Source organism: Chiloscyllium plagiosum, chromosome 40 (genome assembly GCF_004010195.1).
Source record: "Chiloscyllium plagiosum isolate BGI_BamShark_2017 chromosome 40, ASM401019v2, whole genome shotgun sequence".
In the NCBI taxonomy this organism is placed as follows: Eukaryota; Metazoa; Chordata; class Chondrichthyes; order Orectolobiformes; family Hemiscylliidae; genus Chiloscyllium; species Chiloscyllium plagiosum.
The window spans coordinates 13,106,389-13,122,497 of NC_057749.1; the positions used below are offsets into that span (position 1 = coordinate 13,106,389).

The window sequence follows — 16,109 nt, forward strand, 5'->3', positions numbered from 1 at the left end:
CATCTCATTGTATGCTGTTAACCAAATTTACCCCAAAACCAAATGTCTGTCTGAACAGCAAAAAATTTAGACCATTCAGCCCAAAATTTCATACATTAAAATCGTTTTTCCATCTGCTCGCCATAGCCCTTAACTCCAGTGACTATCAAGAATGGATCTTGCTCCGCATTTAACAAATTCAGGGACCACCAAATTTCCCAAGCTTTGCAGAAACAAAGCCCTTGAGAAGCACTCCATTTAATTTTCAGTTTTGGACTCTAAAACATTCAAGAGTAGAAACAACAATTAACCAAGGTTGGAGAAATAAACACGAGATACTGCACTGCAACTACACAGCAAACTACTGGGGTAAAATGACATCCAACCCTCGTAAAAGATTGCCAGTCTACTAGAATATTGGAACTGCTTACTAATACTGGCAGTTCTGTTGCACTCCCTCAGGCTGGACTCCACTGACAACAAGCCAATTTAGAAATATACTAGTTCCAGTCACACAACACTGAACAGCAAACAAATGTTCATACTCCTGAGTGAAAGGTCAGGTAACTTGTGTTCCAGAGTGGTAGTTTTGCCAAAGGTGTGGGCAATTATATTCATTACACTAGCTTTCTTTCGTGCGTCTCAGGAGCAAAAGGAAGTTTTCTTTTCCAGTCCACACCCTTTTACACACCTAATTCCTAACACATACTTCAACTTTTTAATATTCCTTTCACTGCCTCATGAGACTTTTTTCCCAAAGCAGTTAGAATGTGCGACTTGCTACTGCAAGAAATTGTTCATGCAAATTCCAGAGATGCATTTAATGATAGGCTAAGTAAACAAGAGGAAGTAATCATCTGATCTATTTGTTCGATGGAAAGGTGTGAAGAGGCTTGTGCAAAGCACAAACACCAGCATAGACTAGTTGAGTCTGACTGCCTGCTTCAGTCTTGTAAATACTGTGCAAAAGTAATACTAGTTCTTTCTTCCATGTTGATTAAGCTGTTCATGCGTCAAAGTATTAACATCCTTTTGCCTCAGTGGCTGGACAATCCACCCTCATCCATTTGTTTCTACCAGGAATCGAAGGATGAACATATAAATTTCTACTCGTTTGCATATTTTCTTTTCTGATGTCAACTGAACAAAAGTTCAGATTTTCCACCTTTATCATTTAGGGTGGCTTAGTTGTTAGCACTGCTGCCACAGACCCAGATTCGATTCCACCCTCAGATGACTGTGGGAAGTTTGCACATTTTCCCCATGTCTGCATGGGTTTCCTCCAAGACCTCCTGTTTCCCCTCTCAGTCCAAAGATGTGCAGGTTAGGTGAATTAGCACGGAGAATGTAGGGTTATTGGGATGGTACGGGTATGGGTCTGGGTGGAATGCTCTTTGGAGGGTCAGTGTGCACCCAATGGGCCAAATGACCTTCTTCCACACTGTCTGAATTCTTTGAATGCACTCTTAGCTATTTTCTTTTTATTTGCACCACCTTGAGGTATAAACTGCAGTCACTGGTCAATAATTAATGTCAAATAATCAATACAGCTTAAGGACCCTGAGCTTCCAGCCTCTAAAGAGGACAACACTTCCAGATCACTATCTTGCACCTCAGCATCTAGTTTAGGGGCCTCTGGATTGCAGCAAGGTTCTGCTCCTACCACACAAGAGCACAGAATCCCTCTTCTAAATTGTAACTACACTCCCACCTATCTTTACAGAATCTTCAGCAGTTATATACATATTATGATGACCAGTTCAGTGACCTGACTCAGATCAGTTCAGCAGTTAACACTAAACTAAGTCCTATGCAGAAAAGAAACTAAACATTAAATAATATCTCAATGTGTTTAGTGGATGAAGAATTTCAAAATAATTTCCTGAAGCAACAAATTTTATGTTGTGCACCATATTCCTTGATTGCTTGAGTTAGGTAAAGTTTAAATGAAATCAGCTTCATAAAATTATGAAGGAAAGAACCCAACAGTTTACCTTCATTAAGATACCATTTCTCTCTTCCTCTCATTCTCATTTTGACTCAACTTCCAGACCACACAAAGAAGCCTCAGTTCATAGCAGCATATGTTTTAAGATATGGGGTAAACTTGCATTGTGTAATTAAAATGAGCAAACAAAACGCAAGACAACATGCCTTCAAAGCCATCTGTTCAGATATGTCTGCAGTATTCTCTCCTGGCCAGAACGTTGACAATACTGTTAATCCACAGATAGTGACTTGACACAATATGGGATAGGCAGGAGGAGTTAAATTGCCAGTCTGATGAGATAAGAATAATTCTTATCCCTGGCACTTATTTTGCAGCAGGGCACGGCCATCACCAGGCCAAGTTAAATTTTGAAACTCTGCAAGTGATTCTCGTACCTGAGGAACACAATGCTTCAGGTGGTCACTCCCTAAGCTGTAGTGGTGCGGGTACTATGCTTGAAATAGTAACAGACTGCTAAGGCAAACCAGAAACCAGCCAAATAATAGTACCATTCTTATAGAGATTGTCAGAGAAAGGCATGGCCATAAGACATCACAGAAATATTTTTTCAACTTGTGATTCTAGCATCAGCTAAAATATCTAAAGTGCAAGGCATATCTAAAGTATTTGAACAAGTCTTTCATACCATAGTCACAACAACATACCATGGTAGGATTTTAAATGACCAAAAACAAAACAACAGCACCACAATTACGATCATCGAAATATTAAGAGGAAAAGTTTACAATTAAAAGATTAATCAGGTGTCTTTTTTACAAAGCCAGGATGGATTTGAGTATCTCTATGTGCTGTACGTTTCTGCGATATGTAACAGAATGGTAATCAGGATGCAAGTAACAAGATGAAGTTTTAAAAAACACAATTTATCTCATGGTTCAAAAAAAAAGTACTGGGAGATGGTGGCCTAGTGGTATTATTACTGGACTGTTAATCCAGAGACCCAGGTAACGTTTTGGGGACCTGGGTTCAATAAATATCTGGAATTAAGAGTCTAATGGTGACCATGAATCTACCGATGATTGTCGAGAAACACCCATCTGGTTCACTAATGTCCTTTAGGGAAGGAAACTCCCATCCTTATTCGGTCTGGCCCACATGTGACTCCAGATAGACAGCAATGTGGTTGGCTATTAACTGCCCTCTGGGCAATAAATGTTGGCAAAGACAGTGACACACACATCCTGTGATTAATTTTTAAAAATCCAGTTTAAATTTAAGGAGACAGCTAGGCCAGCAAAGGGATACTCACTGAAACTTAATGTCTTGGCAGTGGTCCAGTTGTATTGTCAGTAGGCTAATAATCCAAAGGCCAGTAATGTTCCGGGGACCCGGGTTCAAATCCCACCACAGCAAATGATGGAATTCAATGAAAATCTAGAATTAATAGCTTAATAATAACCATCGTCAGTTGTTGTAAAAACCAAGCTATTTCACTAATGTCCTTTAGGGAAGCAAACCCTTACCCTGGTTTAGCCTACGTGTCTCTCCAGACCCGCAGACTCTTAACTGCCACCTTAATCGGCCTAGCAAGCCACTCAGCTGTGTCAGACTAGTGATGGACATAAAAGCTGGCCTAGGCAGTAATGCCCACATTCCACAGGCAAATCTTTTTAAAAATTAAAGAAATGCTGGGATTTATAGTAACTTCCACTACTGGGTGAAGTCAACAGTCACAAAGTGAGGTATTAAATGCCAGGAGGTAGACCATTGGTCTTTAAACTTGGTCAAACAACGACTTTGGCTGCAACTCATGAAAAAAAAAGCAGTGACCTTTTGACTGTTTAAAAACATGCTCCTTTCCCCATCCACCAGGAGCTGGATACCTAGGTTCACCAACAAATGCAATGGCCCCTGACCACCAAGCATTAAGAGGGTACACTGTGATACAGCCAGGTAGCAAACTCTGAAGAGTGGAAGGGTGAGGAGCTCAGTGGTTCAAAAATTAAAACAGAAGCGTTATTATAGTAGAGAACAACCAAAAATAGATTATCTCAACACAAATAAAGCCAGAGTAACATTAAAAAAGCATCAGCAAATACAATGTAATTGAACGAAAATTTGAAGTATAAATTTTGAGTTTCATCACAAATGCATAATTGATTAACGTAGTGCACATTGCTCCAATCCAATCTATCCATTTGTCTACTATAATGTAGTCCATTTCTAATCCTAGGGATATGGAATCGATGTTGAGGCAGGTTACAGCATGCAGCATGCCCTGAAAAGCAGCATCCCATCCACTGAACGGATACACAAGCCAACCCCCTCGTTGGCTGCAATGAATAGCACAGATCCTCGCCGAATGTTGACTTCAGACGGGCTAGCTGTGCTTGTGGCTTCACCCCGAATGACCAGCAGGATACTTGCAGAATCAATGGAGGCTACCTTGTACCGTTTCACCGAACTTGGAACCTGGATTGAAGAAATTTTATTTAGGATTATAAAATTATCAGGTGATTATCAAAACTAACAGATTCAGCTCTTTTCACAGTAGGTATTGTTCAGGGAAGTTACAAACTTAGGTAGAATATAGCTCATCTCACAGTTTTGAATGTTTTGTATAATTCTGACCTCGACAATACACGGGGAACACAAAGTACTGGAGAAAGTACAATTAAGATTTACTAGAATAATATTTTAACTGAGGAGGTTTAACTATCAGAAAGGATGGAACAAGCTGGAAATATTTTCTCTAGAAACAGAGAACAGACCAGCTGGCGGGATTCAAAACGATGACAGGACTTGCTAAGGTAGATGTTTTGAGGGGGGGGGGGGGAGAAGAGGTGGATGGATAGAAAGAGAGTTGGGGAGAAACGAGGAAAGGGTAGGGGTGGGTAGAGGTAGGATACCAAAATCTAGGAGATCTAAATCATTGATAAATCCAGTATGGATCCAAGAGTAAATTCTTCAGTTGGGGAAATGTGAAACTCATCACATGGTGTATTTCAGCAGATCAGAATAACTACATTTAACTAGAATAGTACAGGAGGGAGAAAAGATTAGAATAGGTCAACAGATTGAAATAACTAGAATGGGAAGCAGCTGGTGTGGTGGATTAACATCTATACTGACCTGTTGGGCTGAATATTCTGTTTTGTGTCATAAATTCAATGTAATGCAAAGTGATCATTTCACTGCGGGCTCCCCTCTCATCCAACACCAGTGCATGCACCTGTACGAAGGTCTGCATTATGCAGCTTGTGTGGGAAGTCATCAGTTCCTTGTGGATCTACCGTGCAACTTGCTCTCAGCTCAAAACTGTCAGCATTTCTTTACACTCTCTCTTGGCTATCACAGCAAAATAGAAAGAGCATCTATGCAGAGCCAGAGCCAGAATGCAGATATATGCAAAGGTTCATCAATGAATGGCTGCAGAAGATCAAGCATCTGGCAATGGTACATTGACATTGATTGCAGCTTGAGCCATACCTCTATTTTTATCACTGTGAAATCGGGCACTGGAGGGTCATACAGAGAAACACATGGATCACAAGGATCCCGAACAGATGGAAAGATCTTCTCCCTTGCTGGTGCAGGTGTGTAATTGAGCATTTCACAAAGGGTCTGAACATCAATGAATTTTGGAGTGAGCCCAGCTCGCACAGTATTATCAGAACATGCCATACATTCTATACAATCTAGAAAGGAAAATAAAGTTAATCAACACCTGCTCATTATTCACATGCTATCACTTACATATCTCTCAGCAATTAGAGCCAGAATAGCTGATGTGTTAGTTGCAGAATTTGAAAAATGCATATTCGCACTATACAAGTGGTGGGTAATCCTCATCCCTCTGACATTTAATGGCATTCCAATGCTGAATCCTCCATCAACATCCTGGGGGTTATCACTGACCAGAAACTAAACTGAGCAAGCTATATAAATATAATGATTATGATTAGGTTGGAGACTTGGAATTCTGTGGCAAGTCACCCATCCCCTAACTCTCCAAAGCCATCTATCATCTACAAGGTCAAAAGTCAGGAGTGCAATGGAATACTCATCACTTGCTTAGATGAATGCAGCTCTAACAACATTCAAGAATCTTAACGCTATACAGAACTATACTTCAACAGCTCTGCATGACTGGTTCTCATACACCAACTCCCCACATTCACACCCTCCAATACCAACTCAGTGGCAGCAGTGTGTACTATTTGCAGGAGCCATAGCAACACTCCTTTGACATCACCTGCCAGACCTACAAACCGAAAGGCCAAGAGCAAGTGATGCATGGGAGCGCCAGCATTTGCAAGATCTTCCACAGACTACAAAACATCCTCACATGGAACTATATCAGTGTTTCTTCACTACCTCTTGGTCAAAATGCCGAATTCCATCCCTATCAGTACTGTAGGTGTATCAACACCACATAAATTGAGTAGTTCAAGGAGGCAACTCACCCACTGATAAGTGGCAGATGGAGTTTATATAAATGTGAGGTGCTGCTTTTTGGGACAGCAAACCTTAGCAGGACTTATACACTTAATGGTAAGGTCCTAGGGAGTGTTGCTGAACAAAGAGACCGTGGAGTGCAGGTTCATAGCTCCTTGAAAGTGTAGATAGGATGGATTAGACGGCATATGGTATGCTTTCCTTTATTGGTCAGAGTATCGAGAACAGGAGTTGGGAGGTCATGCTGCAGCTATACAGGACATTGGTTAGGCCACTGTTGGAATATCACGTGCAATTCTGGTCTCCTTCCTACCGGAAAGATGTTGCCAGGGTTGGAGGTTTTGAACTATAGGGAGAGGTTGAATAGGCTCGGGCTGTTTTCCCTGGAGCTTCAGAGACTGAGGGGTGACTTTATAGAGGTGTATAAAATCATGAGGGGCATGGATAGGATAAATAGACAAAGTATTTTCCCTGGGGTGGGGGAGTTCAGAACAAGAGGGCATAGGTGAGAAGGGAAAGATATAAAACAGGCCTAAGGGGCAACTTTTTCACGCAGAGGGTGGTACGTGTATGGCATGAGCTGCCAGAGGAAGTGGTGGAGGAGGCCAGTACAATTGCAACATTTAAAAGGGATCTGGATGGGTATATGAATAGGAAGGGTTTGGAGGGATATGGGTTGGGTGCTGGCAGGTTGGGATATCTGGTCGGCATGGACAGGTTGGACCAATGGGTCTGTTTCTGTGCTGTACATCTCTATGACTTTATGACTCTGTGACCCATATCTTCTCAATGACAAGTAGGAATGGGCAATAAATTCCAGCCTAGCCAGCCACGTTCACAATTTAATTCAAGAATTCAAGTAGTAGTACAGATGTCGACATAATCATTCTAAATGGTGCAAGTTACTAAAAATTGTTCACACTTCCAACTATCAAAAATTATTTCCCGCTATCACCTTATTAGTCAACACTTTTGCGTCAACATTTGACACGGTTGATTGCCAGGTCAAAAATAATAGGAACACAGCACAGGAAAAATACAATTTACAATATAATCTTCTGCAATGCTTAACTATTACTTGAAATTCTGCCCACTGGTCACCCATACAAGTCAAAACAACTCTCCAAACCCAGTCCAAACAGAGGACATTTAAAAAATTCTGTTTTCTATATTTCCAGAGTTTAAATAAAGCCAAATGACAACAATTATGTTTTTCTCAAAATGCGAGGGTAGAGTTTGACACCAATAATATAACAATGAAACATGAACCAATCAAATCATTAAACATAATTGAGTTAATGGCACCACTCATCATTCCTGTCCTGCCAATTTGTAAAGAGGTCTTTAGTCTTACCTCCATAAAGGTAAGCATGGGGTTCATTGGCTCCCAGAAACATGGCTTCTCCAGGTTGCAGTTTCACTAGGTTTAGAAAGTAGATGACAAAACACCCAACATCCCCTGGAAACTGGGAGTGCAACCGTAGCAAGAGCTCACCATTACTTCCTGTAGTGTCCTTTCCTGCATCATCTATAGAAGATGTCGCTGTTAGTTTTGAACTGTTGCATGCACTTCATTAATAATTAGAATGGCAAACACTAAAATCCGCAAACATAAAAATGTCACAAACATAAAGCACAATAAGCAGAGGTTAGTTTTTTTCAGTTGGCTGACTATCAGCCTTATTGAAGGACATGCCTGAAATAGTGACCAGTCTTTCTTTGCAAAGCTAATTCCCTATTGTACAATTGCAGCATTTCCCTAAATAAGTTTATTTTTAGCATCTGGAGCTTTATGCAGAATTGCAACCACATGGAAGTCAGGATAGCTCTCCATTGACCAGAGAAGGTTAAAAGGAACTTTAAGAGATGCATTCAAAATCATGGACGGCTTTGAGAAGAGAAAAATGGTTTCTACCAGAGGAGTATCAGTAGTGACAATAAACAAATTTAAGAATAATTAATAAAAGTGCCAGATGGGTGATGTAGAGAATTTTTCTTCATGCAGCAAATCATTATGAATTGCAATGCATTCTGAAACAATTTCAAAAAAGAATTGTATAAATATTGAAAAAGAACAAATATTGCAAGGATATGAAGAAAGATGACAGAGTGGGATTAACTTGATGATTCTTTCAGAGTCAGGGCAGGAACAACAGGTTCAATGGCACTAAATGGCAGCTTGGTTAACTTGGTAACACTTTCTGTTCAAGCCACATTTCAGGTTTAAGCTCAACTGCAATGCAATAGAGAGAGCAGGACTGTCACTACCTTGTGGGTAAGAGATTTAGGCACTGGTAATCCTGTGAATGCAGATCACAGTGCATCACTTCAAGGGAAGGTTGCCTTCGTAGTGTCATAGATAATATCACTGTCTCACCAACATCCATCATTAATTCATCTTATTAATGTTGGTGGGATCTTACCATGAGAGGTTCTAAACAGAGGCAGTCCATTTAGGACAGAGATGAGGAGGAATTTCTTTACTCAGAGGGTTATGAATCGTTGAAATTTTCTACCCTACAGGACGGTGGAGAGTTATTGAGAATGTTAATGATGGAGGTTGAGATATTTCTACACATTAAAAACACCAAGAGATTCATGGAGAGTGCAGGAAATGATACTGAAGATCAGTCAAAATCTCATTGAATGGTGCAGCAGACTGAATGGCCTCCTTCTACTCCTATTTTATACGTTAAGTGCAGTAAAATGGCTATCACATACTTGCAAACCAGTAACTGCATTTCAAGTAATTGCCAGCAAGTCATTTCCGACAGCTGGGATTTGGTAGGTAAATGCAAATATTTGTTTAAGAGTTCCATATGACGACAAGCTTACATAAAAATGTTTAAGAAATATTGCACAATAAACACTAGCTTAGTGAGTGCAAGCTAATTTACATTTGACTTTAACTCTTTTCTTCAGGCGGATTATTAATGTAACAAACCTTCTTGCAACACCCTCTTCACCAACATGTTCAGCTGATCAATAAAGGTTTTTTTTTCACAGTTCATCATTCGGGTAAAGCATTTCTTCAAAGCATCAGATACGTGACGTGGGTCACCAGTGTTATTTTCAAGCACTTCGGCAGCTTCGTTGCCAATGACTGTACGGAATTCCGGGACGTCTGCAACAAAGCAAAAGTGTCTCAAGAGAAGGGAACCAGTGCAGGTCAGACATTTGTTCAGTTTCCATCTGAAAGAGGAAGGCTAGATAATACTTCGGGTGTAACACTACAAAATGATGAAGATAGTTGGGACAAGGAATAGCAACTAAAATTCCTGCTTGTATTACCAATAATGATCGAAATGCATAGCGCAACTCTTGATTGAGGAGGACAGACTTAAGAGGAAGGGCACACATTGTTGAGTATCTATATCTGAACTTTTAGAAGAGCATGTTACACAAGGAAGTGGAGGTTGCTGTTTTAATGAGGAATCATGATCAATCCAAGATACTACCATTAGGAAAAGAGATGAAAGGACAATGCAAGTACACTATCTCAAATCCAGCTACCCCAAACTGACTTAATCTCAAATACTTTTTGAAAAAATATTTAAGATGAGAAAAATTTCTGACATAGGAAATGGGGACAAATAGGAAAGTGTTATTAAGTCCAATGCATTTAAAGTGAATCAATGTCAGCAACAACCTGGCAATTAAGATAAAGTGCTTTGCAATTACGTAACTGGTTTTCCTGCGTTCCTACTCGCTAGCTTAAGGTTTTCCAATATGAATTAACAAGGTCCAAACCTTTTGCTAAAAAAAACGCGTTCCAAAATCTATCACAGTTTTCAGGCTGAGGTCAAGTAAGTCTTGAGAGTGTCTACTTATATCAGAAGATAAGAAACAAGGGGCATTAAGTCATTTTTTAAAAGTTGGATTTAATCATTGACAAACCAATGACTTTGGAAAATATTTGTGTTAATGTTATAAACAGATATCCCAGCTCTAAGGGTGCATTTTGATAATACAAAAGAACCTTTGGTTGTACAGGACCTCACCACATCCTCAATTCATCATAAAGTTATTTACAGCTCAATGATGAGCACCCAGTATTTATGCAGATAAATTCAGCAATCAACTTGTCCTGTAATGTTTGACAAGTAGCATAAACATTTTTTTCAAACAGTGAACAGGAAAATCATTGGTACATCAACAATGCAGCCTTTCCTTATTACTGCACTGATATAATAGCCCATATGTCCTCCAGACTTCTATGAACCTTGAACCACCACCTTTGGTCTTGAAAGTAAGAGTGCTACCAAATCAGATTACTAATAGCAACTTGTGGGAAATCTACACATTAAACAGGAGGGCTGATCTTTCAATATTGCTCCATGAGATTCCACGGCAGAACAACAAGGTAGTGTGTCTAGAATATGGAAAACAGTGTATAATCCAGAGGTCTCTGATTGAGATTCCCTACAGTTCTTACCAATACATGTCAGAAATCCTCTTACTTTTCAGAAATCCAATAATTTCCTCCACTGGTCTAAATCCACACAGCCCTTCAAATGGAGTCAGTGCAATCGCCATTTCTGGTTTGTGATTTTTATCCGGATAGCGATCCGGAAACTGAGTGTGCAGTTTTACTGCTAATTCCTGAAAAAGACACAAACTTTGTTAAACTGTGAATTATGCAGTGCTGAATGATCTAAGAGAAGATAGTATAAAACTCCCAACAATTCAGTGTAGAGTGCTAATTCCTGTAAAAACATGTTATGCATATATTTTTCAAATGCTTAAGCTTTGAGACACAGAACAGGAACAGGATGATGCGCTTCAGAGTCCATCAAAATCTTATGATCAATCTCACTTTGACCAAACGGTGTGGAAACATAAATTTACCCCAATAACGTAGGTGGTGGTGTGCTTCAATATTTCAAGCAAATTCCGTACTAAATGCATTTGCTACACATTCATGACTCTGTAAACAGTAAAAACAAAAGGACTTTTATTTAAATAATCTTTGACTGCCTTAACTCAAGGCTTAGGAGAGACCATCTTGACATGCCCATGTAAATAAAAACCAGGTGTACTTGGAAGTTTGCAACAGTTAAGTTAATGATAGTTTAGTTTGGCAGAGATACAGTTGATCAGTCACCTTAGCTGGAATTAAAAGTACCAGGGATAAAAGAAGAGCTCGTCAACATTCAACGACTTTAAAAAAGGACTAAAATTTGAACCTTTTGCTCCATATTAGGAAACACTAATTTCCGTGCTTAATCATTGTGAACTACAGCCCAACATATTCTCTTTCATTCCGAACCACTGATTTTGTCGAGGTAACAAATTAAGCAGCTCATTATTCTACAGAAATTACTTTTTCTAAATTTGTGTTCAGTGACTTGCCCCATCAAAATGTCCACAGTTGGATCCAATTAACAACGTTATCCAAGACCAAACTGGGACCCATGACGGAATACTAGAATTCATTAGGTTTCTGTCAATCTTGAGCAGAACAAGCATCAGGTTTTGACAGTCGCTACTTTCTTATCGAAAGAACGTGTTTCTTCATTTTGCTGGATCCCAATAGAATAATTATTCTGAAACAAAAAAACCAGCTTCTCGTGGACAACTGCTCCCATCTTTAAAGGTCAGAAGGGGCATCTGCAAATGCATCAACACTTGGGGATGCAACTCACTGCTGAAGATAGTATGTTTTGTCTTCAACTCAATAACCTTTAAAATGACATTTACGCTGCAAATTAGGTTTTCCTCTCAAATTCTGAACAAGACTGCATTTTTAAGATTCTGAGCGTACAAAAAAAAATTTCCGGATCAAACCAAGTGTAGAATCTATGTAACATGATATATGTCCAGTTGACTAGAAACAGTTAACCGTTTCTTCACTTACTTTGGTTGGATGAGCTTGAATAGATAACGAAATGTTGACCGAAAGCACCTTGAACAGAAAGGGAAGCTGCCCTTGGAAAATATCTTTCACCTTTGACCCTAAACAGTCAGGATGCTTGGCAATCCATTCCCCAAGAGTCTTCTGAGGAATTCTGTTGTCGCAGATAATGGCATCCCCTTTGGGATGCGCTCCCATCCATAACTATTAGAAAATTATAACAAATTTTAAAAATTACTTTTCAGCTCATCATTCCTGTATTTTCCTTAATTATTTTACACATTTTAGTGTTCTTGTGCTGTCAATGCTATTCATTAACAAGGTAACACCACAAAAAAACTGCAACATGTTGGGAATAATTTCATGTGAGCAGATTTATTTTATAAACGCTGCCATTTGAAATTAACAGCATTCCTTAATTCCCAAATGAACTGCAGGAGGCCCAGTGTTGGCCAAAGCAGGGAAGGAGGCTTTACCACACAACAGATTTGTTTGCTTCTCATATCTTAGTCATTCAGAACACCGAGTGCTGAATTAATATTTCAGCAGGAGGAATAATTCTTTTCTGTATCAGTCAATGAGTAAGTTAGCAAGTCGAGCAAACCGTTTTATGCTGGTATTTGTTGGGGTGCAGAATTGTTGGCCTGAGTACAAACTGAATTAAATTGAACCCTTTTGCCAAGATATTAGATAAATAAAGATTAGCAAGGCCAAATCATCAGCACACACCTACTTGAACAGGTCTGTTTAACATCTTGCAAAAAGATGACAATACAGCTTTTGTCACATAGCACAAAAGTGTCATCATAGATTAATCTTTGAAATTAACACAAAGGTCTGAAAGTGGAAATGCCTACTGCTGAATCATATTGATTTATTCTTGAGAGGGAGTTCCAAGCACAGCATCACAGAGTGGGACAGTGGCCTCATATGAATGACCCACGTTACCAAGCTTCTGATCTGCCCAACTTCCAAGCACAACTGCTGAGCGAAAAAATCTGAACACTCCACTGCACAATCGCTGGATACCTGGCTCAAAGCAGCGCTGATAGAGGCCAGACAGGCATCAGCATTACGATGCACAGCTGCCAAGGAGCAGGGAAATAAAGCTCACTCACACCAAAGAAGAGTTACTGACATCACAACGCTCTCTGAAAGTTGACCCCATGTACCTCCACGTAAAAACAACCACCTTGGATTTTGTATGAAGTGAAGAAAACTAAAGTACCTCAGCATAGGGTTTCTCTTGCTCAATGGCTATAGAGGGATCATCACTTAAAGTGAGTTTTGCTACCTCACTCTCCAGGCCAACTTTCCCCCAGGCATAATGCTGCACGACACACTTCAGCGGGAACACTGAAGAAACAAAAAGATTGAAGATCGCTGTTGGTCTCTAAATTATAGTGCAACACTCAAGGTATGGTGATTGCTTGACACAGTGCATATTAGAATTAAGATACTGAACTTGATTTTAACTTTCAAATCAATTAGGCAATAAAAAGCTGCAAATTGAGACAATTTTGTTTTAAAACAAAGAACACTTTGAAATCATGTAAAAGTCAAATGGGGTCTAAATCAATGTGTTTGTTGATAGAGTTCTGGTTGGGAGTGCCATGCTTCTATGAATTCTAGGAGACATGTCCAGTGTGGGCAACCCTTGTCCTAGGACTGATGTGTTGTCCCAGATTTTGAGCCCACATACAATCTTTCAAATCGCCAGGTTCATTTTCTAATCAGAGAAAATGAGGACTACAGATGCTGGAGATCAGAGTCAAAACGTGTGGTGCTGGAAAAGCACAGCCATTCAGGCAACATCCAAAGAGGAGAGTTGACATTTCAAGCATTCCTCATGAACAGCTTATGCTCAAAACATCAACTTTCTTGCTCCTCAACTGGCTGTGCTTTTCCAGTGTCACACTTTTTGACTTATTTTTCATTAGGGAGGAGAAAGTGAGGTCTGCAGATGCTGGAGATCAGAGCTGGAAATGTGTTGCTGGAAAAGCGCAGCAGGTCAGGCAGCATCCAGGGAACAGGAGAATCGACGTTTCGGGCATAAGGGCTTATGCCCGAAACGTCGATTCTCCTGTTCCCTGGATGCTGCCTGACCTGCTGCGCTTTTCCAGCAACACATTTCCAGCTTATTTTTCATTAGACCAACCAAGAGCAACGTGCATAAGACTAGAGTAGCTAATAGTTGGTGTGAACATTGCAATAAAGTAGGATGAGCACAAATCATTGGAGAAAAGGAGGTTCAGGGGTGACTTGATAGAGGTGTACAAGATGATTAGGGGTTTAGATAGGGTTGACAGTGAGAATCTTTTTCCACGTATGGAGTCAGCTATTACAAGGGGGCATAGCTTTAAATTAAGGGGTGGTAGGTATAGGACAGATGTTAGGGGTTCTTTACTCAGCGAGTCGTGAGTTCATGGAATGCCCTGCCAGTAGCAGTGGTGGACTCTCCCTCATTATGGGCATTTAAGCAGGCATTGGATAGGCATATGGAGGATAGTGGGCTAGTGTAGGTTAGGTGGGCTTGGATCGGCGCAACATCGAGGGCCGAAGGGCCTGTACTGCGCTGTATTCTTCTATGTTCTAAATCAACTGGCAGCAGCACTGCCCATGATTAATTGATACATATCCCCTTATAAAGTCCAATATAGTGGGAAAGGTGGGCAAGACGTTTTAGAAACAAAATCAAATGGTCAGAGCCTCCTCACTAAAGCAGAACTGCCTCATTAAATGGGAAGCTCTTTACAGCCACTTACTGAAGGAAATATTGACACATACTTCATCCAAAATACTGATAACAAGAAAGATTGGTAGTTCAGGAAGTGAGTGGCTTGTGCAAGGTTTCTGAGAAGGCATTTGTATTGCTTTTCCCAACAAAGCAGTAAAAATCCTGGAAGGCCAGCAAATTAAGAATGTTCTAAATGCATGTTTGCTCGCTGAGCAGGAAGATTCGTTTTCAGATGTTTCATCACCACATGAGGTAACATCATCAGTGAGCCTCTGGTGAATCGCTGATGTTGTGACCCACTTTCTATTTATATGTTTAGGTTTCCTTGGGTTGGTGATGTCATTTCCAGCTCTTTGTTTCAGAGGGTGGTAGAATAGGGTCTAAATCAATGTGTTTCATGATAGGGTTCTGTTGGAGTGCCATACTTCAAGGAATTCTAGGAAGCTTGTGCAGTGTGGGATCCCTTGTCAGAGGACTGATGTGTTGTCCCAGTCAAAATGTTGTCCTTCCTCATCTGTATATAAGGATACTAGTAAGAGTGGGTCATGTCTTTTTGTGGCAAGTTAACGTGCATGTATCCTGGTGGCTAGCTTCCTTGCTAAAACTGTAACAACATTACATTGGACAAACAGGCAGAAAGCTAGCCACCAGGATATTTAAATATCAACTAGTCACAAAAAGACATGACCCACTCTCACTAGTATCCTTACATACAGATAAGGAAGGACACCACTTCGAGTGGGACAACAGATCCATCTTTGGACAAACCAAACAGAGACATGCACAAGAATTCCTAGAAGCATAGCACTCAAACCAGAAGTCTATCAACAAACATTGATTTAGACCCCATCTACCACCCTCTGAGAAAAAGAACCAGAAGTGACATCAACAACCCAAGGAAACCTAAACACAAATAGAAAGCAGGTCATAACACCTACGCTTCACCACAGGCTCACTGATGTTAGCTAATATGGTGAAGAAACATCTGAGTATAAACCTTCCAGCTCAGCAAGTAAACTTACATCCAGAACCTAACCTGAGCAACAAATCTTCTCAAAACTTACTAATTAAGAATGCTCTCAACTGGCTGTGAGAGGGTGGATAGGATGGGAGGGGAGATGAGGAAGGAT

The 16,109-nt window shown here is 40.2% G+C and overlaps 1 protein-coding gene across 2 annotated transcripts in view; it reads right to left on the reverse strand.

Moving 5' to 3' along the window:
* Positions 1-4,013: 4,013 nt before the first annotated feature.
* The window catches only part of mpi (mannose phosphate isomerase), a 12,561-nt gene continuing 465 nt past the window's right edge, over positions 4,014-16,109 (reverse strand). The window contains exons 2-8 of one of the 2 annotated variants that reach the window (XM_043680364.1): positions 13,471-13,598; positions 12,246-12,446; positions 10,849-10,990; positions 9,333-9,512; positions 7,743-7,916; positions 5,420-5,628; positions 4,014-4,402 (exon numbers count right to left, since the gene is read on the reverse strand). In XM_043680364.1, coding sequence (XP_043536299.1) covers positions 4,190-4,402; positions 5,420-5,628; positions 7,743-7,916; positions 9,333-9,512; positions 10,849-10,990; positions 12,246-12,446; positions 13,471-13,598 — 1,247 coding nt within the window. In that variant the 3' untranslated portion in view covers positions 4,014-4,189. The remainder of the gene's footprint in view (positions 4,403-5,419; positions 5,629-7,742; positions 7,917-9,332; positions 9,513-10,848; positions 10,991-12,245; positions 12,447-13,470; positions 13,599-16,109) is intronic. The other variant, XM_043680366.1, reaches the window with a different exon arrangement.